We start from the raw sequence: 24,836 nt of genomic DNA on the forward strand, positions 1-24,836 counted from the left end.
AGTATACCGCGAGCTGTAGCTCGCGGTATACTGAGCTTAGGGTAACGGGAGGACGCTAGTTTGTGTCCTCCCGTTACCCTAAGGAGAACTATGGGGAAAAACACTGACCCCATAGTTCTCCTCTAAAGGAGAACTATGGGGTTAGGGCTTTTCCCCATAGTTCTCCTAAGGGTAACAGGAGGACACAAACTAGCGTCCTCCCGTCACCCTAAACTCAGTATACCGCGAGCTGTATACTGAGACGCCGCAGCTGAAACGGATCCCGACAATTATGTCTGGATCCCCCCAGCTGCGTGAGTGACAGCTGGCTCTGCCTATCTAGAGGCAGAGCAAGCTGGACCCTCCCCCGTCCATTCATCGCTGGAGGATCGGAGCGGGAAGGGGGGAATCCAGTCCCTCCCCTGTCACGGCTCTGTGCCGTGATAAGATCGAGAAGTGAGCGAACGCCGGTATGTGTTCGCTCACTTCCCGATCTACTGAGCCGACCTGTGACAGTTTCCTTGTCACAGGTCGGCTAGAACTATGAGAATGAGTGAAAAGCACTCGCCTCATAGTTCTCCTTTTAATCTTACTACTGGCTTTTGGGCAGACTCGACAAGGTTGATTAATGTGACTCTTTGCGTGGCTGCTGGCTCACAATCATGGATGTCAATGACGGCCAGGGTCCCCACTGATGAACGGAAACAAATCCGAATGGTTTCCGTTTATGTGATTACTGTATGTCAGCTGTGACATATTGACTACATGCAGGCTGAAGGCTCCATTTGACAAAAATAAAAGCTGTCAGCCTGCAGATAAACACAACAGCAGTGTCATCTATTTTAATAGTTCCACTGTCGGGTACAATTCCACTATTACAAATTATAATTAAATATAAGAACAAAGGCGACCTCAGGGCGAAATCAACCTAGCTACATATGCTCCTGCTCTTCATTTAAACAACTGACACTGTAAGGAGATGTAATATAAATTCCACATCTGGAACCTGATGGTATTGTCATTACCAGTTTGAACCCTTCCTTTGTTAACTTTTGCCCTTCTAAATCTATGAGTGTCCATTCACACCAGCCCGGTCTGCTGCGGTCCATTAGAAGTATATGCATTAACGTGTATTGCGTTAAGGCAGCCTATTCATTTAAGTGAGCTGCCATACACCATAATGGGCCAAAAATCGTGCATTCAGCATTGAGGTAGTGTCCTGCAATGAGCTGCACAGTAATGCATTATCTCTGGCTGTGCTCTAAAGGTACGTTGGGGTGCCATTCAGAATAAATGTGTGAATGGATGAATGGGCCCTAAAGTTCACTTCTTATGCAGACTGGTAGCTAGTTTTTCCAGCAACCTCATGGTGAGTGAAGGGTTTGTCATAATGATCGAAGGTAGAAGAGATGCTGCTTAGCTTGAGCTTCCTGCCCAACCTCTTGCAGGAAAAAAATAAAATCCCAGTTATTGAAGGCCTTAAAAACCTTGAATCCTGCATAACATGGAATTTTAATGCACGGCCGTTTGGGAAGAGGTGGTCTGCAGCAGGGAGTGAGTGGCGCAGACACAGGTAAGTATTACCCATTTTACCACTTTTACTACAGGGGGGGTACCACTTTTTTTTAATGTTGTGGCATATATCTACTGCTTTTTAGCAGTAGATATATGTAAAAAGGTAGAGACTTTAATTCTACAGTATTAGCACAGTATTAGTACACTGCTTATGTCCTACTCATTTTAGGAACTGGATTTGTAGGTTTCAGAAGATGTTTGATGAATCCATCAGTTTAAATTGACTCCGTTCTAATTTTTAGGTCCCATACATGAATGTCAACAACAGAAATATTAACAAAAAAACTCGTTTTATAGCAGAACTCCATACTTAAACAACAACATAAAAATGAATATCCCATTAAAATGTAAAATAACAAAATCCGCTTTTGCTGCAATATTCACCTTAAATGTTGAGATTTTCCCCCCATCTGTTGCTTGATGTTCTCAGGTCCTATGGCTAGCATTATGCGACCCACTTTCTCTGAGCATAAGTTGTCTCTTAGGTAAATAGCCTGTGATGTCTACTTTAATATAAATATATTATTTTGCGTGGCAATTTTTGTTTTCTGTCATGGCTATTAAACTTTGAAGACAAACCTACCAAATTCTATCATTGTTTCACATTGAAATTGTGACCTGTAACTACCAAAAATAAACTTAAATTCTGGACAAATGATGTACTGTGTAAATCAAGGCAAATAAATGAATTTATTTTGAATTATTTTTCTTAAGCTGCACTAAGTATGTACAAATTATTATTACCAAAACTGTGAAAAAAGTTGTTTTTTTAATTTATTCCTTTGCATTTAAAAAAAAAAAAAATGAGAACTTGTATATGTATATTTCACATAAAATGAAAGCCCTTTTTGTCCGGTATATAATATGTGTTGGTGCACTAAAAGAGAAAAATGGAAATTGCGGTTGAACACACACACACACAGCAAAAATTGCTTTGGTCCTTAACTAAAAAACAAGCATCAGTAGCTTGGTCCTTAAGGGGTTAAAAAAATTATTATAAATGACAACACGATGACCTGTGTTACAACGATCTTCCCAGTCGTGGATCCCGGTTGATCTGTCATCTGAGACTGGAGAAGCGATGGGTTGGTGGGGGATCTACATCAATGGATGGCATGATTGATGTTGAATTTATGTCGGGAATCATTATTTATTAATTTTTTTTAAAGAAAGGACTTTTTCTAAGGTGTGAGTTTCTTTCATAATGATGTAACTTTTTTGGTGAATTAAATTCACGTAGGCTGGAGGGCCGGATATCTGGGAATATATTTTAAAGGGGGGAATTCCTATTTCCGTGAGCTGCTTTAACACATATTCATGTGCTCGGCTTTACAAAGGCGCAGACTTTACTAAAAGGTTCAGTCCACTCAGACCTGATATTTCCGTCTAGCCACCAGATAGAAAGAAAGTAATGGGTTCTTATGTGTATGGAGGAGCATGCCCCATTACAAGTTACTGTGCATTAAGGCAGCAACATGTTACTGTGCATTAAAGGAGAACTATGGGGTTAGGGCTTTTCCCCATAGTTCTCCTTAGGCTAACGGGAAACACAAACTAGCGTCCTCCCGTCACCCTAAGCTCAGTATAGCGCGAGCTACAGCTCGTGGTATACTGAGACGCCGCAGCTGAAGCTGATCCCGACAATTATGTCTGGATCCGCCGAGCTGCGTGAGTGACAGCTGGCTCTGCCTATCTAGAGGCAGAGCCAGCTGTACCCGCCCCCTCCCCCGTCCGTTCCGCCAGTCAGCGCTGGAGGATCGGAGCGGGGACGGGGGAATCCAGTCCCTCCCCTGTCACGGCAGAGAGCCGTGACAGGATCGAGAAGTGAGCGAACGCCGGTATGTGAAAAGCACTCACCTCATAGTTTTCCTTTAAGGCGTACTGCATTTAGGCAGCACATTAATTTTGAGTGACACGTGTTAACGCATAAAAAAAGATAAGTAACACTTTTTTTTTTTAACACCATGTATCACAATGCACAGATAGTTCACATCTTTGTGTTGTGGTGTGCTATACCACTTGTGCAATATGATGCACTGCCTAGTGCATTGGGGAGGGAATAAAAAATGAATAACACTCTAATGCACCACACTGCTACTAATGCATTGCAAGTCATCGCAATAATGCATGTTACTACAATACGACAGTGTGAATGGTATATTTCTGTCAGTGTCTTGCTGTCCGATGACAACAGAAATTAGTTGAGATCGCCCCAACAGGGTGATGGAAAAAAAAAATACAATCTTGACAGACGAATTTACACTTTCCAAGTCTATCCAACTAGCCAAAGCTAAAATGCTTGTAAAAACAGCAAACCCTACAGGCCGTTTTGAAGAATTAGTGATACATGATATGTTCTTGCAGTCTTCCAAGTGACGTTTGTCTTTGTGTATTGGGCTTACATTGTCTTATGCGTCTGCATATTTGTGTTTAAAAAAAAAATCAGACAAAGAAAGAAACCTTCAAAGTCTGTTTTTGCGAATGAAGGTCTGTGCACAAGTCAGAAGTCTGCCGCATTTCAAAGTGAGATTTTGTTTGTAAATTGTTATGTTGTGCCCCATCAAACCCTGTCAGAAATTGTTTGCTACTTTGCAATTCATCAGAAGAGCCCAATTAATAGAGAAGGGAAAATGCAATCTACGTGACATAACTGAAAAAGAGGGAATAACAGCAAAACAAGTGGCTCCACTTTACAAAAGTAAATAAGGTGACTACAGAGTAGAGTGAAGAAGATGTGCTCTGACAGGAAAGCATACATTAGACGTGATAAGGTGGCTGAACGCTGAAGATTTTCCATGCTATAAGGCAGAGATGAAAGCATTTTGGCTTTCTCTTTGTGTTGCATAATTTATCACCATTGTGCTGTTCCAGTTCACGTACTTTGAACAGTCAGTTTGGGCTTTTTCTTGTCACTCTCATCATATCATCTTCATTCAAGAAGCCACTTGTACAATGAACTGTGAGTTGCAGTTGCAACTTAAATGCACTCAAAGCCTTGGACTGAATTATTACTATATAGGTTTTTCACTGAAGAAAAAAGTAGCTCTGCTTTACAAAGGCGCAGACTTTACTAAAAGGGTCAGTCCACTCAGACCTGATATTTCAGTTTTAGCCACCAGATACAAAGAAAGTAATGGGTTCTTATGTGTATGGAGGAGCATGCCCCATTACATAGGACCGTTCTTAAGCTTAATGAATGGCCCATTGCTGTCTAAAAGGGGTAGGAGGTAGTCTTTAGGATGTAAACTCTAAATAGAAAAAAAGGGTTTTGGATGGGGTTTTCTTTCCTTGCTCTGGGTAGTTGAACATAGTGGCAGGGAATCCAAGGCAAGGTTAGTAGATGATGCTGGGGAGGGGGTGCATGACAACAAAATGCAGGCTTGCTTAAAGCTTGCATTGCCATTGATCCCTTGGTGCCATGTTTACTTTACAGCTGTTGAAGCAGGATCTAGATAGGTAGTAATGTATCAGACCTTAAAGTACTGCTACTGCCCTTGTTTGTGCCCTTCCCAATGCTAAATGATTAAAGAAGAAACTTTTTCCTAGCCTTTACAGTGGGGCTAACCCTGCATTGCAAGGATTGAGTGCTAGTTTTTGTCTAGGTTAAAAAATAACAGTTATACTCACCCGAAGCTCCGAACCGGCCGGCTGCCACAGCTCTCCCTCCAGCCTGTCTCAGCATTGGAATCTTCCTCAGCGTCCTCACTTCTATACATGGTGTATAGATGTGACGATTTACGGGACCTTAGTCCGCTGCAGAGGAGGGGAGAGGCTGGAATTGACTGGTCTTAGAACAAGCTGGCTCGGAGCATTGGGTGAGTATACCTTTTTTTTTTAAAAACCTAGACAAAAACAAGCAGTGAGCCCTTGACTTGAGGGGGCAGACCCACTGCAAGGGTAGAAAAAAATTCTTGGAATTCTTTAATCTTGATTGGCTGGATAATAATTTATTCAGGTACTTTCGTATAGTTGTATTAGTTTCATAATGTCTTAGCCCAGCTTTTACAAAAAAATATTAATTGCCAAAAAAATATATATACTTTTTTTTGGCATTGTAGCCTGTCTGCTGCCAGGATCTGTAGTCTCTCTATTCACAGATCCTGTCAAAAGATCTGTGAATGGATGATGCGGCTATGTATGAATATGGCTGTAATACGAAACATCTTCTAAAAAGTAAACTTGTCCTTTTAATTGTCAAAAGGTAAGGCTGTGTATATTGTAATTCCCTGGTGGGTTTTTATTTCTGTCTGTGACCCCAGCAGAATGATATACTTCATCTTTCAGTTCAACAATGAGAAACGGGGTTCTGCAGAGAGTTAAAATTCTGGGCTCATACTTTGTAGTGTTTTTTCCCATGTATTCCTATTGAGAATCCACTGTGGGTCTGGTGATACATGCAACATGCGGGGTTGCCAAGCATCCATTTATGTATGGACTGTTGGTAAAAGTAAACAGGGGGCATTTGTTTCTGTGCATTTAAGTCTGTGGATGGGAGAAACAAGTCCCCTCCACTGGTAAATTAACAATGTGCATGCACAGTTCTGAAGCCAGCCTATTCAAGTTCGGCTGAGCTTGGGCAGGGCTAGCCTGGTATCTGTTCAGCTCAGGTCTTCAAGTCCACCCGTCCCTGCTCTGAATCACACAGAGGGTGGGACAAGGCCAACCTGCCAACTGTGTCTCATTTGGAACAGAATCCCATTGACCCTATTTTTGGTCTGATGTACAGATATCTATGAAAAGGTACTATTTAACTACCACAAGTGTTATTCTGCTCTAAAAAATGTATCTGATCTCTTAATTATCCTGCTTGCTATTTTTAAAAGCCAGAATAATGGAAACGTAATGTTGGCAAACAGTTCTGGGTTTTACCAATTTATTTTTGGCATATTCTTATATCCTTCTCCTTCTTCTTCTTATCTTATATATATTCTTAATGGTCTGCATAACTGGGGGAGTGGCAGGGGTACCTATGTTGCCTAAATACATTGTGCAGGTGTCCCTCTTTCTCATCTCAGAAAGTATATGCCTATCAGGATCTTACTTCACTCAATTCAAGTTTTGGATAGAGCTTTACTTTAAAATAGAATTAACGTCTCCGTCTTTTTTACATATATTTACTGCTAGCAAGCAGTAGATTTATGCAGAAACATCAAAAATTTATCAAACAGGTAAATACTTACCTCTGTCTCCGCTGCTCGCTCCCGGCTGCAGTACACAGGTACTGAACGGCCGTGCAGGAGGATGTTGTGGGCGGGCGCATGCGCAGTCCATATCGCCAGCGGGGAGAAGAGGAGAGTCTCGGAAGTAAACGCACGCAGCCGTGAGCGTGCACGCGGGACATGCTCCGTGGGCCGGAAGAGCCAGCACCAGGGCTGGAGGGATTCCTGAAAACAAGTGGAAGGAGGAAGATGAGCGGATCAAGATGCATCATTTAAGGTACTGTAAGTACTTAAAGCAGCATTGCAATGGGAAAAAAATGGGAGGGTTTAATGTCACTTTAATTTCTGTTTCTGAACTAATCAAAAATAAACAGTCTTACTTTCTCTAAGGTTGTACATGATGCACTCATTGCAGCAGGGTTAAGCTTTGTTTCATGTTCAACCAATGAGTCACGATGATTGCTTTTCACAACAGGCCACTTTATTCCTTCATACCACTAGCAGAGCAGCAGTTTGCTTTAATTTCCGCAGACGTTCAAAGAGCATGTATTTAATATCCATTTGTTTTATCCAGGTATTCATTTGCAGAAATATTATCTTATTTATGCTTGGCGCCGATCGCTGCACCTTCTGAAAGTAATCACCAATTATGTACATTTTATTGGCTTAATTTTCTGTTTCAGCTCATAAAATACATGGCATTGTATGTAGTGTGTATCTGTAAATCTCTGAACCTGACTTGTTAAATAATGTTGCCTCAACCCTATTCCATACGCATTTACAATTAGCAATGATTATTTACTTAGCCCAGAGCAGTTCAAAGTGTGCTCATAGGTATAATAAACAAAAGACATACTGGGTCCAAATAAAGCAGGGCATATGAAGGTTATAATTGTTTTTTTGTTCCCTACCTCAGAAGGGAGCAGTCAGAACATTTCAAGGTTTCTTGTCACAGGGTTGCTTTTATTAGTGTTTCTTAGAATTTCTTTGAAAAAGAATAGCAATGCTAAACCATATTGTTTATACTACACCAAGCAAACAGTTGCCAGTGGGAGATTCAGCAAGGTTTAAGGAAACCTATTGCGTTGGCTCTCTTATTGTTTTGAGACCTGCAGAGGATATTAATTTGCCTTTATAATGTATGTGTGTGTGTGTGTGTGTGTGTGTGTGTGTGTGTATGTATATATATCCAATAATATTCTGTGCTTTTAGGAATACATCCAGATTTTTTTTTTAAACAATTAACTGAGCTAGCTAGAACCATCTCCTTGGGGGTCTATTCCACATTTTCACTGTAAAGAATCCTTTCCGTATGCAAAGGTTAAACCTCTTGTCCTCCAGACGCAAAAAGTGCCCCCTTGTCCTATGCAGTGACCTTAACGTGAATAATTTGGCACCAAGCTCTTTATATGGGCCATTTATATATTTATACATGGTGATCATGTCCCCCCTTAATCGCCTCTTCTCCAGAGAGAACAAATTCAGGTCAGTTAATCTTTCCTCATAGCTGAGCTCCTCCATACCTCTTATGAGTTTTGTCGCCCTTCTCTGCACTTTCTCCAGTTCCACAACATCCATTTTGTGAACTGGTGCCCCAAACTGAACTGCATATTGCAGATGAGATTTGTACAGGGGCAGGATAATGTCTCTGTCTCTGGAGTCTAGACCCATTTTAATATAAGAAAATATTTAGCTTGCTTTAGAAACTGCTGCTTGACATTGCATTCTATTATTGAGTCTATGATCTACCAGAACACCCAAATCTTTCTCCATCATTGACTCCCCCAAACATACTCCCCCTAGAGTGTATGTCGCATGCATGTTTTTAGTCCCCAAGTGCAGAACTTTACATTTATCAACATTAAACCTAATTTGCCAAATAGTTGCCCAATCACACAGTGCATTTAGATCTGCCGGTAGGTTGGAGGTATCCTGTAAGGACTGTATTCCACTACATAACTTGGTGTCATCTGCAAACACAGAAATAGTACTTTTAATCCCCAATTCTATGTCATTTATAAATAGGTTAAACAGTAAGGGACCCAACACTGAACCTTGGGGGACACCACTAAACCTCAGACCATTCAGATTACGAATCATTGATCACCACTCTCTGAAAACGTTTTTTAAGCAAGTTTTCTACCGAATTACAGATTGAATACTCTATACCTACTGACCTTAACCTATACATTAGCCGCATGTGGGGACCTGTGTCAAACGCTTTTGCAAAGTCCAAGTATACTATATCCACAGCCATTCCTCTGTCCAATTTATTACTCACTTCCTCATAAAAAGAAGGTAGGTTTGTTTGACAACTTCTGTCTTTTGTGAATCCGTGCTGACTACCGCTTATGAAATTATTTTCAAGCAAAAACAATTGCATGTGATCCTTGATAAAACTTTCAAGTATCTTCCCAACTATTGAAGTTAAACGTACAGGTCAGTAATTACTTGGTAAATACTTTGATCCCTTTTTAAATATAGGCACCACATTGGCTTTGCGCCAATCCATCGGTACCAAGCCGGTCGTTAGAGAGTCTCTAAATTTTTTTTTTAATCCTTGTATAATATTGGTTAAAGAAGGCCATAACAATAAGGAAAGCATATAGTACCTATTGTTCATAGGGTGTGTGCTGTGCAGAAGAAGTAGTCAAAGCTGTATAGGTATAAGAAAGGCTCCAATTTATTGATGACCATTTGCCCTTATCAGACACCAATAAATATTCACTTTTTAAGAGGCTGTGGCATGTTGTGTTTTGTTTTTTTAATTTTTTTTTCTATTCATTCATTTCATTTTTATTGAAAAATATTTAACAATGAAGAAAAGAATGATATAAACATTCCATACCCAAATCATAACTCATTGACATTAACTTAACGTTGCTACATCTGAAAGAAATCTGTGTGTGTTTTTTGAAGCTTTTTTTCTTTCTACAGTTGTCATAGGAAATAATGCCAGCAAGGGGCATTTTGTTTTCAATCCTGTATGCTGTAGATACTTTAATAGGGATGGCCAGAGCTGATGGCTCCATGGCAGGGGGACATGCTCATAACCAACAATGATAGGAGACTTTTCTTTCTTGTTATGCCTTCTGCAGTCATTGTTTGTTTGCTACTGAACAATATATACTGCATATGGTAGTAAACAGTGCACAACAATTAATTTCAATTTCTTTGTTTTTGTGTTGGCATGGAAAGCTATTGGCCTCTAAACTTGATGACCTGTTGTGCTAAGTGGCTAATTCTAAGTAAGATCTAATGAGTTCCTAACCATGGGTGGTAGTGTCTTCCTTTTTGGAATAAGATGAACATCAATTTGGAGTGTCATTCAGAAATGGCCCATCTGGAGGAGAATTATTTGCACATCAATTTATGACATTCTATACTTCCCGTGGAAAGATAAAAAAAAATACCACAGCTTTCTTTTGTGTTCAGCAGGACCCTGTCTCATTGTCTGTTCTTGACACCGATGATTAAAGTAAGATAAGTCTCAAGAGGTTGGACATCTTGCAGAGAAAGGTTATCCCATGCTAGTCTGAAATACAAGAGCGCTTTGTAAACCTTCCACTGCCTGTTTTTCTTGAAGCATTGTCTTTGTGTGGTATATGTGACATCATCTGCCATTCACAGCACCCTATTAGTGGTGTTTCATAGGATAAACCTCATGCAGCAACCTATTTGTACTGAATATAGAACAGTCTCTTTGATGTTCTGTCACCCCTTGTCCTCTGGAGTCAGATTTGAATTGCACGGCTAACCTCTCACCTCTTAAATCTATTACAGGTCAAAGCTTGCGTGATTCCTTTTATGAAATACCTGAAACCTGAGTGAGTGTGCTAGACTATGTTAAAGGTCTGCGTAGCAAATAGGCTTCTGATTTCTTCAGGCTATAATTGATTAGCTGGAGCAGTATGTTTAAAGCGAGGGTTTTTATAGCTGTTCCCTCTCACCTAATTACTGTGGCAATTGAAACAATATATTAACTGTTTTTTGTCATTAGTTTATAATCTCAATAATCACTTCTAGAGCTAGGCATTAACACTCCTATTAAATCTTGGCCCTGCTGAACTATTCTGTTACTTTCCAAACATTATCATTTTTATAATTTCAGCGTTAGTTTGATGTATAGACCCATGTTTCACATATTATTAGCTTTCCTTCCAATGCAAAGTTTCCAGGTGTAGAAGTAAAACCCTGGTGCACAAAAGCAGCTTTTGTTTTCTATGATGTAGACCTCGTGTGTTGCATGAAAAGAGGACATTTTTTTGTCGTACTCCTATTAAGACTACTATTTACATTTGATACATGTTAGAAACTAGTTTGAATCTGAAATGACTACACAGGCAACTGTTCTAAATGAGACGAGCCAGGTAAAAATTTACAATCTAACTGGATAACATGTAGATTGCAATTGCCATATATTTCCCCAGTAGTAAAATACTGTTTTTACTCTTCTTTTTTCTTTTATTTTTACATGCTTGTTTACATCTCCGTGCTACATATCATTGCTCAAGACCGGCTTCTTAATGGTCACAATGGTGGATTATGCCTGTGCAATGACCAGCTGCGTATAATCTCCACTGGAAGTACATGTGACAGGGTGTCAACTCAGGAGAGCAATTGGGAAACAGGGACATAGTGTTGTCATCACATAACAGGAAAATCTGAACACAGACCTTCGTAGCAGAAATATTATTAGGTATTATATTAAAGGAGAACTATGAGGAGTGATTTTCACTCAACCTCATAGTTCGAGCCGATGTGTGACAATGAAACTGTCACACGTCGGCTCAATAGATCGGGAAGTGAGCAAACACATAGAGTCGCTCGCTCACTTCTCGATCCTGTCCCTGCAGAGAGCTGTTGGCTGTCACTCACGGCTCCCTGCAGGGATTCCCCCCTCCCTGCTCCGATCCTCCAGTGCTGACTGGAGGAATGAATGGGGGATGGGGCGGGTACAGCTGGCTCTGCCTCTAGATAGGCGGAGCCAGCTGTCAATCACGCAGCTGGGTGGATCTCGACAGTAATGTCGGGATCTGTCCCGGCTGCTGCCGTCTCAGTATACCGCGAGCTGTAGCTTGTGGTATACTGAGCTTTTGGTCACGGGAGGACACTAGTTTATGTCCTCCCATGACCCTGAGGAGAACTATGGGGAAAAACACTTACCCCATAGTTATCCTTTTAAGGAAACCCATAGAGTTAATAACATTGAACATTATTTTTTAAAACATATTAAATATAATGTGGGATGTGTAGGGTTTTTCACATATTTAACTATTGACTAAAGCAGTAGCCCTGAAAACAATCCGTTCCAATGAAATGTACTCGAATATTGTAGAACTTGCTTTAGACTGATTTGTGAGGAAGGTGACAGGCCCCTCCCTAAAGGGAATCCGTGAGGAAGGAAATATGGGAGCAGACACTCTAAAAGGTCCAACAGTCCAGTGTTGCATTAATGTTATTAAGTGAAACCGTAGCAAGTGCCTATTTATTTATTGTTTTATATCAATAATGTGTGTTCCAAGCCAACTGTTTTTTAAAGGTGCAAACTGCAGGCCTGCCGTCCTTATGAAGTTTGGATTTATAGCTAATCAAGTCTGCAAATTCTGTGGCCCTTCTTGCATGCTTGTGACTTGTTGAATAGTAAAGCCAGGTATAAAGCTTTGCAGACGGCACCTTTAAAAACACATCAGTGATCATATTGCTTTCTTCACAGGTTATCTTTAATCACTAACTTGGTATTTATTGGCCATACTGTTTCGGTACTCGTTACACAAGGCTCTCTTAGTATCGAAAAATTGTGAGAAAATAAATATACTGCAATATTTCACATTCGGGAGTGTTGATATAGCCCTTGTTTCTTTAGCGTTTCTTTTTTAGAGGAAGACAGAATTCAACCAAAATGTAATGTTATTAGGTTCTGTTATACAGTAAACTCCCTATTATCCGCCATTCAAGCAACCAGAACCCTCAAGCAACCAGAAAAAAAAATCGAGGACATACTATGTCCTCAATTTGTTTTCCAAGTTGCTTGATAGACCTGTGCACACTAAAAAAAAAATTGTTAGCAACTAAATTGATTTAGTTGCTAACAAAATTCTCTATTTACATCATGCTGCTGCCGACAGGTAGATTCTGTAGCTGGCAGGTGAATATGAACAACAGGCAGTGGGCATGTGCAGAAAAGAAACAGTGGGCATGTCCAGAAACTATATTTATCAGGCATCTACCAATCACCATGGGTACCGGATAACTGGGAGTTTACTGGATATCTTGAAGATGCTGTCAGTAAGGACTCTAGGGAATCCTGTGTTCTTAGTCATTGTACTAAAGTTAACGTTGCTTATATGGAGCTCTTTGGTGTCCTAATCTCTAAATACACACTTCTTCTTTTTTAGATCATTTTATCTATGTCAGGTGCCTTATATTTTTTACATTTCCGGTGCTGAAATTGGAAAACATGTGCATCTGTGATAGTGTGATAAAATATTTTATTATTTCATGATGTTAGTGCTCTGGCTGCTTAAACCATTCATTTTGCTATTTTTATTACTTCTAGCCGTCCTCAAAAGGTGTGCCTGTGTCCTTTCCTGCCAGCTCAACCCATTAACGTTTCCACGTGTTTGTACATTGTTCAGCATCCAGCTGAGGTGAGTGAGGGTATGGGAACCTGTCACCTTGTTAAGTCTGATGTTCTGGGAAAAGACTAACTGCCACCTCCTGTAGCTTCCTACTCTGGCTAGGTCACATGGTTTTTATAGGCTGCATTTTACTTATTATTTTTCAACACACCTCATCTACATGTAACGTGTATACTTTTAAACTTTTTTACTTTTTTTTCATGTGGTTGTTTACTGTTATATTTTCCAAGGCCAAGAATGCAGCAAAATGTATTAGTGCTAACAGCCTACTGTTGGCTTTATAATGGAAGCGATTCTAGTGGCTAAGTTGCAGCCATATTGCTTCCATGGGCCGGTAAAGTGGTCGCCCCTGTCCGACACCCACCGCCATGCTTTTCGTGCTCCACTGCCCCTCTTGGAGGCCCAAAACCAGCATTGCGGATGTTGGCAAGAAGCGGGGGATGAGACCGGTGAACATCCATACATCAATCTCCTCCCCACTGAATGGAGCTGGACGCAACACTGATTGAATGCGCTTAAATAGCTTCTTTAAAGTTTGAAAGGTGACACTAGGGGTCTAATAGACACCTAATGCCACCTTAAAGACAACCTGTCACCACTAATATGCTATCGCATCGGGTGCTCGTGAGCCCCCCTATGTGATGGCAATGAATTTAAGTACAAAAAAAAACTTTAAACAAAGTTAAATAAAATAAGTTTAAAAATACTCAAAAAAATGTAAAGTTCCCCTGCGAACACCTGCATACTAATGTAAACAGGTGTTGGGTGCCCTTACATATGAAAATGGTGATTGCGCTACACATGTTTGATATCACTGCATGTGCCAGAGTAAGTAATCCTAGGGTCAAAATTTGTGGTCGACTCTAAACTGATGACCTGTATAGGCTTTTAAAGCATCACCTATGGACATTTTGGAGTACCGAATTATGTTGCCGTTTCATGGGTGCACACAATTAAAGTTGGCATGTTGGGTATCTGTTTACTGGGCACAACCTCATCTTTTATATTTTACAAAACAAAATTATATTTTGTTTTTGTGCAATACAATTAACATAATTGTATTTCACTGAAATTTTGGGTTTGATAAAAAGTTGCACTAAAGTCATACGAAGTAAAAATTTCCGCCAATTTATTCTACAAAGTCTGTGCTTTCAGGAAATATATAACTCTCAGAGTTTTAAATAATTTTTAGGCATATAATGTGGATTATATTGTGTGCAGATAATGCAGCAAAAGGGTTAAACCGTGCAGGGACTCACACCATTTTAGAATGCAGTAGAGCCTGGTTAGCTCCCATAACACAATTTATACTGTGCACAGTCTAATTTCTACGGTTTTATGAATTGTTGGAAGACAATAGAAGGGTACATTTGATGTATTTTTTCATGATTGAAAAATATATTTTGTAATTAAGTTTGATTAAATGACTCATCTAAGATACTTTTTTTAGACTGGTGTATATGAGGATCAGCATTGTTCTCAGAACACTTTAGCCTGAGCACTTAGTTTACGTCTTTCAGGACAGATTTAACAGCTGCCTAGAGGATTTTGCCAGTTAATCCTTTTCTCTGATTAGTGAGAGCTCACAGTAAATTGTTTTTCTAAGAATGTATAAGGGCTATTACAAGAAGTTTAATTAGCTACTGGATGCAAGACTGTCATTCCCATCATTGTCATAGTAGATCTGAACCCCATGAGAGTCTTGTCTTGTCATGCATTTTGTTACTGGAAGTCACTGTCCTAATACAACCTTCTGCTTTTCTCTTGTCTGCTGGTATTCCTTTGTCACCTGAGTAAGAAATGGCAGAGTGACATTAATTCAAGACTTGGTTTGGTTGGTATGTGGACATGTAGCACTGCTTTGGAGAGATAAAGCAAAATTGGCATATAAAATCACTTACATGTTTGCACATAACCTCTTTTCTAAATGCAAGGAAACCATATACATTATATGAATTGTTACTGCGCTGATTCAGTGTAGTGCTGGGGCATGTGAGTGTTGTCATTCATCCTGCTGTTCAAAAACAAGGATGACAAAGTGACACTAAACTCAGGTGTTAAATCTTAAAACTACATTAAAGTACCTTAACTATTAACAAAAATTTAGCTTATTTGTGCATTACTCAGCTGTAGATCCTCAAGTCCTCTTTGAATTGGTGCTGACACTGTCCTTCCTTCTGGAGGGTGGCTACCTTTGTTCCCCATGGTCCTTGTGTGTGTTGTAAAGTAGTCACCATTGCAAGCTCGATCCCGTAATGCACTACAATCTCACATTTAGTTTACTAATTTGTATTGAGATTGTAGTCCATCACGGGAGCGAGGGGAGAGTGCTGTGGGGACCCACTAGAAAACGAGTAATTGAAAGAATTACGAGTAATTCGAGTAATTACTAGAAAACAAGTAATTGATGGAATTACAAGAAAAACGAGTAATTTAAAAAATTAAAAAAAAATTTAAAAACCCCACACAGGATCTGCATTCCTCACAGGTGTTCCCATGTGTACAAATTAAAAAAAGTAAACTTTTCATGACAATAAAGTTATTAAACTGTTAACAGGAACCCCTTAAGTATGCATCTTTAGGTATTGGGAGCCAAGTAACCTTGAGTACTGCATTATGCATATACTGGGAGACTGGCTATCATAGTTTTTGACCATTAGTCCAAATTAACATGCAGATAACTGTGGATGTCTGCGTTTAACTCTTGCTGACATTTGAAAAACTTTATTGACCACAAATTTCAAACGCCAGCTCCAGGTTAGACCAGCAACCAATGTCAGAAGAGGACACAGGAGTATGACGAGAGTGGATAGCATTTATATGAGTTTCCACTTTTGTTTTGGAAAAAAAAGCTATTTTTATCTAAGGCCAATTGTAATAAGTGTATGAATATTTAGAATTTTTTTATGCAGAGTCTTGACTGCTCTTGTTAGGAAGACACTGAAATAGGGCTGCAACCAATTTATGGTTTAATCGATAATGAGAATAGTTGTCAACTATTCTCATTATTAATTAGTTGGTTGGATCCCCTAGCTCTCCTGCACGCTGGGAGAAGGGCAAAGGAAGTCGTGAGTGGGTGCAATAGCCAGCCTGCTATTGCAATTTGAAATGGCCAATAGCAGGCTGGCTATTGCACCAGTCCACTACCTGCTGTATTTACATTCAGCTGCTGTCTGAGGAATCTTGCCACTAGCAGCTGTCATTCCCTGGCTGAAGCTATTCAAGCGCCATGAGTATACAATACAATTATTAAAAGAAAATTTGGTTGTTGTGTCACTAGTCACAAATCCCACTTTGCAGGCTGTGCTCTAAGGAGAGTGAGGGGAATTTATCAAAATCTGGAGCATATTTGCACTGCAACCAATCAGCTTCTATCTCTCTTTTTCATACCGGCGTTCGCTCACCTCTCGATCCTGTCACGGCTCTCTTCCGTGACGGGAGGGGCTGGATTCCCCCCTCCCCGCTCCGATCTGCCTGCGCTGACTGGCGGTACGACGGGGGAGGGTACAGCTGGCTCTGCCTCTAGATAGGCAGAGCCAGCTGTCAGTCACGCAGCTGGGCGGATCCCGGCACAATTGTCGAGAGCCGCTTCAGCTGCAGCGTCTCAGTATACCGTGAGCAGCAGCTCGCGGTATATTGTGGCGTCTCAGTATACCGCAAGCTACAGCTCGCGGTATACTGAGCCTAGGGTGACGGGAGGACGCTAGTTTGTGTCCCTCCGTTACCCTAAGGAGAACTATGAGGAAAAGCCTTAACCCCATAGTTCTCCTTTAAGTTAATTCTGATGCCCCCCTCTTTCCTGACAACTTTTATTCACAGAACTGGTCTTTTGTAGTGTTGTGACTATACTGGCTGCTATCCCGCTATCTATTCTTAATTTAGACATACTTTATGGTAAGATCAATGATGACAGGGAGGTTGCTGTGGGGCCCATCACAATTTTGCTATTATTGCACCCCTGGTTCTAACTCTTCTACAGTCTACTACAAAAACAGATATCTATTGCTGTTTGCGCCTCGGGTGATTTCCACTGTATTCCGCTTATTGTGACCACCTGACATCAGCACAGGAAAAGACACATTTGCATTACCCAGGCTGTATCATGTTGATGAAATTTACTCAGGTGTTTAACTTCACTGTGGCAGCCAGGGGCCGGCATAAAGTAGCTGTACAATCGATAAAAAAGGAGAGCAGTAACAGTGGCAATAAAGAGAGTAATGACACATGAGAAAATGTAGGAAGAAGTACAGGCTGGCGCAGAAGAAGAGAGCAAGGCTAGTAAGATGGGGAAATCCAAAAATGATAAAGGGATACTGCAGAGTATGGGAACATAGGGGAGTGAATGTTGTGGCCGTAGAGCAGATAAGTGGATACATTAAGGGGGAGAGTGGATGGGAAGAATGGGGCTGCATGGGAGGTAAGTGCAACATACCATGCCAGCAGAGGGGAAGAGTAAAAGATTTAAAGGTCAGCCATAAACACTGAACATCAAAAAGAGGGAAATGGTATGTTCCCTGTGTGTGTAATGCAATTGGAAACAAGAATCCTCATGTAGCACTAGGGTTGCCACCTGTCCAGGATTCACCCGGACAGTTCGGGTTTTGAATGCTGTGTCCGAGTTTCATGACAGCTGAAACCCGGACACAAGATGTCAGGCAGACAGGGGCAACCAAAATTAAGATAGGGGCTACTGGCCCCCCACTGAAAATAGTCTCAACTGTGATATTTACATATGAATAAACCACAATTCATTCTTCCAAAAAAAATGTCCACGTGCCGCTGGTGTGTTCGGTTTTCGCTTGAAGAAAAGGTGGCAACCCTATGTAGCACTGTCAGGAAACAGGAAGTGCTTTTTCCTCTTTATAATATGCTATAATTATGCAGTATTGACTCGGACTGCACATTGTAGCTTTCTGGCAAGTTTGAAAGTGAGATACCGCAACAGGGGGCTGAACTACACGAGACAAAACCTGTACGCACAGCGCAAAACATAAGGACTATTATGGAGGCAGCAAGATCTGCATGAATGCATCCATTTAGGGCTGCCATCTTAGCCCAGGATGCAGATGATGACTCTCTAGATGGCATCAGAGACCAGAAGAGGAATGCATTGTAAGAGGGGAGCACTCTATGGTCTATTTCAGAGGTAGTAAGTAACCAACTTAAAAAAATTACACATTACCTGTATTTGTCCTCTTAATGCATATAAACGCAGGTTTGACACTACTAGTGTGAATTATACCTTTACATGGAAATGTATGGAAAAAAGAAGTGCACTGCAAGTGTCTATGCTAAATGTTCTAGTTTATTAATGATGAGCTTTTTCTAGCACCTAAAGTAATATAAATGTTTATGTCTGACCTGTGTCCATGTATAAGTGCCAGCAACAAACTCCTTCACTTAAATGCGGCTTTTAGTATTGGATGAGAAATTGGATGTGAAAAGATAAATAGATGCTCGATTAGGAGGTGATATTAAATGCAGCAGCTCTCTTGATCAGAAGCAAACACAGTTCTGACAGTTCATTTAATGTGGCTAGAGGAGACTTGAAGGGGAAGTTAATTATTTCTTATCAAAAGTGGGATCAGACGTATGTGTTATTGTCTCCTTTTATGAAGTCTTTCTGATTTCTATATTCCATTTGACGGAATTAATTTCAAGATGTTATTTTGAAGGCTAGCATAAATATTCATTGGAGGTCTGTCCTCCAAAAAGATTTCACTTATTGTTAGATGTTGGACAGTTAAGTCGTCTTATGGTTTGTTATATAGAGTTAAAACTTGATGCATATTGTGACCGTTGCAATAGAAGTATTAGGAATGCATCTTTTTGTGGAACGAGGAGGGAGACAGAAATTGATTTGGCCCCAAACACCCAAGGATTATACATCCACAACACTGCGTCTCTTATAGAAGTATATCTTTTGAGTGGACTAATCATTTAAAAGACCACTAAAGATAAGGTGGTAAATTTTAAAACTGTAAGTACACCAGTATGTAAGACACCACTTACTCTGTGTACAGTAATCCATTTATAACAATGCTAGAAACCCTGGCTGTAAATGTGTTTCTTTGTGTAGTGCTACACAAAGAAAATTTAATTGTTTTCAACTTACTTCGTTTCCATTACTATGTTTAGCGTAGGGTTTTTCTTTTTTTTTTCCATTTTTCTTTTTGCTGTGCTGTTTTTAACTTTAGGCCCCTTTCAGGCACATGGGCAACATAGATTTTGTCCCAAATAGGAAATTTTACCACCAGTACAGGTAAGGGTTCTTTACATTAGTAATGATTAAACTGTGGAGTACCATACCACAGGAGATATTGATGATAAAATCAATAATGAAATTGCAAAAGAGGCCTGATGAAAAATGTATGCAGTTATAAGTAATTATGCATGCCAAATTGCATTCACTTTTGGGCATTTATGCATGTCAATCCTTGTTGGTATATATATATTTTGTGTAAAACATGGGAAAGGTCAGTTTCGGCCTGACAAATTTTGTTGCAGGAAATGCGTTGCGTTGCCATTTATTTCAATGGATGCACACTGAAACGCGCGGTACTGCAATGCCCTGCGTTCCAGTGCAGCGCAATTCCAAAATACGTGCATACCATTTTATTCTGAAGTAAACTTTGTCTGTAATGCTGCATTTGTGTATTTTATTTTAAATAAATAACGGTATTTATTTTTGTAAATTCAATCCGACTATTCAAAAAAAATAACCGGCCAACTAATTGATTATGAAAATAATCAGCTGCAGCCCTAGTTGTCTGCCTTTATACTTTTTTCAGATCTGCTATGTTCATACTACACATGCCCAAAGTATTTAGATGAAGCTTTTAACTGGTTAATAACCAGAAAAAAGTGGTACATGCATGAATCTATAACCAGCCAATTGATGAGGGAATCAATTGTTGTAAGCCTTCCCAATGTGCTCCCTGCTATAAAGGCTGGTTATAGATTCATGCATGTACCACTTTTTTCTAGTTTGACTATTTTTGGTTTGGGGGATGCACTGGGGTCCCAGCGTGCATTTTTGGTTGCTGGGCCCCCAGTGCGTCCCTGCACCTTATTAGGAGGAGTAGGCTACCTCCAGGTACACCTGCATGCAATCTATCGACTTCATTAATATGCTCACACTTGGAGACTCAGATACATAGAGTTAGGACCACACTTTGCAGAGGTGCCTTGGCGCGGCAGTGTTGCTTCTACATATTTTTGGCCAAAAGTTTGTGCAACTAAAACCTCTGATTTTAACGCATACTGTTGACAGGGCTACTTGTTTGGTTGCAGGCTGGCTGGCAGGTTGAGGCTGGGGAATTTTTGTGTTTTGTATGGTTAATAACCAGGGCTTGAAAAATCCACTCGTCTTCTCGTCTGTGACGAGGGGACGGCGGAGCCCGACGAGCAGCTTCCCGGCCGGCCGTTGTAATTACACAGCCGGCCGGGAGCTTTACATTCAAGTGATTGAGCTTCTCAAGACACCCGATCTCTTGTATCACCAGCAGCTGTCACTGCCGTTGCCGGTCCCGAGATCCGCTGTGCCCGATGTGGCCGGGACCGGCACGGCTCTGTGACTGGAGATCAAAGGGAGATCAGTACACCAGCTCCATTTGATCTACTCTCCAGTCCCGGAATGCAGTGATGTATATTACAGACCTGTGCACACTTGCTGTGAAGCTTTTTTGTGTGCCTTTTTAGCACATACAGTACTGTATAGTATTATTCAATCCAGCATGGCTTCCAAAAAAGTGCAGAGCAAGCATGGTGGTAAAAAGAAAGTGCAGAGTTGTAATGAATTTACAAATGGTTCAGAACAGATTAACCTCATTTACATTGAACCCTATGGGGAAATTTGATTCTGTTTGCGGCCAAAACTGGTTCGCAACCAAGTTCGTAGGGGTCAGAATGGATTAACCTTATTGACATTGAACCTTATGGGGAAATTTGATGCGGTTTGCGACGAATTCGGTTCGCGACCAGAATCGTGGAACCAATTAAGTTCAGGAACCGAGGTACCACTGTACTTTACTTTTTGTTAGTTTATTTTACAGATTCTTTAATGACTACAGGAGTGTGTCTTCTAGCTAAATATTTTTAAGTTAAAGGCATCCTTCTTTCCCAGCTCAGGAAGTTGGGAGGTATGTTGATAGTTGTTGACTAAAGCTGCCCTACAATTAAGACCTTTTTTCTGTTTTGAATAGAGTGGTGTAATGTCCTGTGCTCTCTGCCTGTACACATTTTTATCAGTTACATTCTTCTTAGTGATCTCTGGGGACTACAAAACTACACCTCTCTATGGTATGGAAAATAGAGGGAAGGGGTTGTATAGTCTTATCTTGCTTTTGTTGTCCTGACACACAAGTGTGAGGTCATGGTAGCACTAGTAGTGTGTTACTGGGACTATCACCTGGTGAAAGAAAACGGAAAAAAAAAAAAAAGGTAGCCACCACATCTAAGGACTGGTAAACTTAAAGAAATTAAATTTTTGTTTTTGGGTTTAGATGCATGTAAACTGGCAGGGAAGGGGAGTCTTCCAAAAGGGAAACCTGTTTATAGGTGGGATTTTCTCACATTGTCATGTCACAAAGACAGGAAGCGAGGACAAATTCTCACAATTGGAACATGGTAATAGAAAGCAGGCAATAGATTGAACCCTTGCCAATAATAATAAGTAAAAAAAAAAAACGTGTCCCCTTTAATATTATTTTTCATAGATGAAGTCCACAATTTATAGGTGCTGCTTTGTTTCCAGATGGCTTTTCTAAAGTTAAAAGCCCGATGCAGTAAGTAGAAGGCTCTGTTTCTAATAGCCTTTGTAAATTCAGTATATTAGTAGGTCTGACTGCTCTAAAGACATTGCAACTGTGTGAACCTATTATGTAAACTGACACATTCAACATATAGGAGAGCCATTGGGAACTGCTGACAAATGACACGCCTGGACGCAAGAGAGAGAAATGGAGCGGTTAATGGGCATTGTTTTCAATGAGTCTGAAAGTGGGAAGAAGAATTTGCAGAACAGAGACAGAGGAGAGAAAAGGTGAAACAGAAAAATCAATAGAGCCAACTAGATCAGCAGGAAAAATGCTAACATAATATGATACAAGAACAAGTCCTCTTGTCAAAACATAACACCACAAACATTGCATGCTTCGCTGTACTCAGCACCCTTAATTCCCGACACAACATATGGCAATCTGTGTTTTTAATGGTGTTCTATGAAATGCCATGAAATGTTTCCATTTTCCTGACTGTATCCACTTTTTTCTTTAGCGCAGCACTTGCCCACTTCTAAGGATCACCTCCTGCCTTCTTTAACCGTACAGGTCGCAGTGTTCACTTTGAACCTCTACATGAGATTTAAATGTTGCCAGTTTTTAATTGCACTGAAATAAGCAGTCTCTTCATAAGTAGGGACAATGTTTGCAAAGGAATGCTGCATGCATCATAAAGGGCTAGAATGTACTCACACAACAAAAATACATTTTTGTAAGGGTAGCAACTTGCTGAAGTACTTAAGAATTGTTAAGTATTATAAGTCATGAAGAGCCCTGCTGGAGGCTGGCAAGTGCTCAGTATCCACTTACATTACATAGAACATTTGTACAAGTCTACTGTACTGTAGATTTCAAGTAGTCATTTTAATTTGTAGATGGAATTCAGTGCGTTTGTGCGTTTTCCCTGAATCGCATCTATGTTATTATAGAAAGTATATTATGTTTAATACAGCTGGCGGAAATTTTCTGTAAACTATCAGCTGTTAGTAAATGTTCATATTAAAGTAGAATTAAACTCTAATTTTTTTTGTGCATATATCTACTGCTAACAAGCAGTAAACCTATGCAAAAACATTTACAAAAATAAAGTTACCAAAAGGATCAATGCTTACCTCTGTCTCCACCACTCGCTTTCTGAAGATCGGAAGCTTCTCGAGCAGCCCTGCAAGACAATGGGGCAGGCACATGTGCAGTAGAGATCTTTGGCAGTGAGAAGAGGAGAGACACAGTGGAGGTGAATGATTGCAGCTGTGAGCGTGCACATCGGACAGACAGTGTGGGACCCGAGGAGTCTGCGCTGGATCATAGACCGGCACCAGCTCCGGAGGGATTGCTGAATACAAGTGGAAGGAAGAAGATGATCGGATCAAAAGGCATCATTTAAGGTAAGTCCTTAAAGCAACATGGGGGAGGGGGGCGATTTTACAGCGATTATTGCTGTGTTTTGGTGCAGAGTCCAGAAATACCAAAGATATACATTGGCATGCTTTTTTGGACCGGGAACAAACTGTTCTGGTCTGGACATGGACGAGACAGGTGTGAACAAGCAAATATACAAGTGTTAAAGGACCACCAAACCTAAGCCAAACGCCTGGGCTTTCTTCTTCCACTGACGTTGAGGCATTTTTTTGTTCCAATGACATTTGGCATTTTTTTTCCTACAAAAAACACTATTGAATTTTAAAATATTTTCATGATTTGTACCAGAAAGATATTGTTGTGCCTTTTATAAAGGGACAAATCACAAAATGAAATGTGTGCTTTTGAGTTATAAACTCTTTTATTCCGGATGGAATTGGAACTATTAATTCAACTGTTAATTTTTTTGCAGTAATGAATCTAAATCAAACACATATATATTGACCAGCAAAGTATTTTTATTTTTGCCCACACATATTTACAAATAGCTGTATCCAACTCTCCCAGCACAGTGTCGCTGAACTTCCCCTGCAGTACAATATCACAAGCTCAGCACAATCTCCAGCAGCTGTCCATCTACTAGCTTTGAGCAGGAAGAAGGGAGATGCAGGGAGCCGGGAGTAGGTTGCCTTATGTGTTGTGGAGACACACACACGGTTTACTAGGACTATTATGGAAATTCGCTTGGTTAAACGCACAAATCCATGCCGCACGAAAGTATGCCAAACACAAAGAATTTCCCCCATGCTTAAAAGCACAGTTGTATTAAGCTCTTTTGTGCAAGGACTGGAGGTACCCCTGTAGAGTCAGGACACAGGTGTTGCTTTCATGCTGGTGGTTGCGTTCTTAGAGTCAGTGTAGAAAAGGGCAGAACAGACCCCCAACTCCTTCATTTATTAAGGTCAAAGGACGACGCCCAGTGACGGCTTTACAACATTAGCCAGTCAGCCCAACAAGTACAGGTATCAAAAGGAAAAAGGGGAATACCCCAACATGGCCAAACAGCCATGTGGTTGCCCATCCCCCATCATTGTCCGCATGGACCCTATTCAATACTGCAGTATCTAGTAAGATCATTCTACTTGTTCTTACAGGTCTGACACTATCTGAAGAGACATTGCTAATGCGGTTATCTATATACGGTTCCAGTATACGGACAAGGCATATTATCAATGTCTTCTTATAAAAGCAAATATGTATCTAAAAGGGACAGCGCAGTCCTCAATAGAGGTATAATACGCATCTCGATATACGGACTTCGCTTCGCTAATGTGTACATACGT

At 40.4% G+C, this 24,836-nt stretch overlaps 1 protein-coding gene across 1 annotated transcript in view; it reads left to right on the plus strand.

The window, feature by feature from the left end:
- The window catches only part of DTWD2 (DTW domain containing 2), a 166,844-nt gene that overhangs the window by 34,390 nt on the left and 107,618 nt on the right, over positions 1-24,836 (plus strand). Inside the window, exon 2 of the mRNA XM_018557306.1 lies at positions 13,273-13,363. Within this exon, the coding sequence (XP_018412808.1) occupies positions 13,273-13,363 (91 nt within the window). The remainder of the gene's footprint in view (positions 1-13,272; positions 13,364-24,836) is intronic.

Source organism: Nanorana parkeri, unplaced genomic scaffold, assembly GCF_000935625.1.
Source record: "Nanorana parkeri isolate BGI_ZX_2015 unplaced genomic scaffold, ASM93562v1 scaffold279, whole genome shotgun sequence".
Lineage (NCBI taxonomy): Eukaryota > Metazoa > Chordata > Amphibia > Anura > Dicroglossidae > Nanorana > Nanorana parkeri.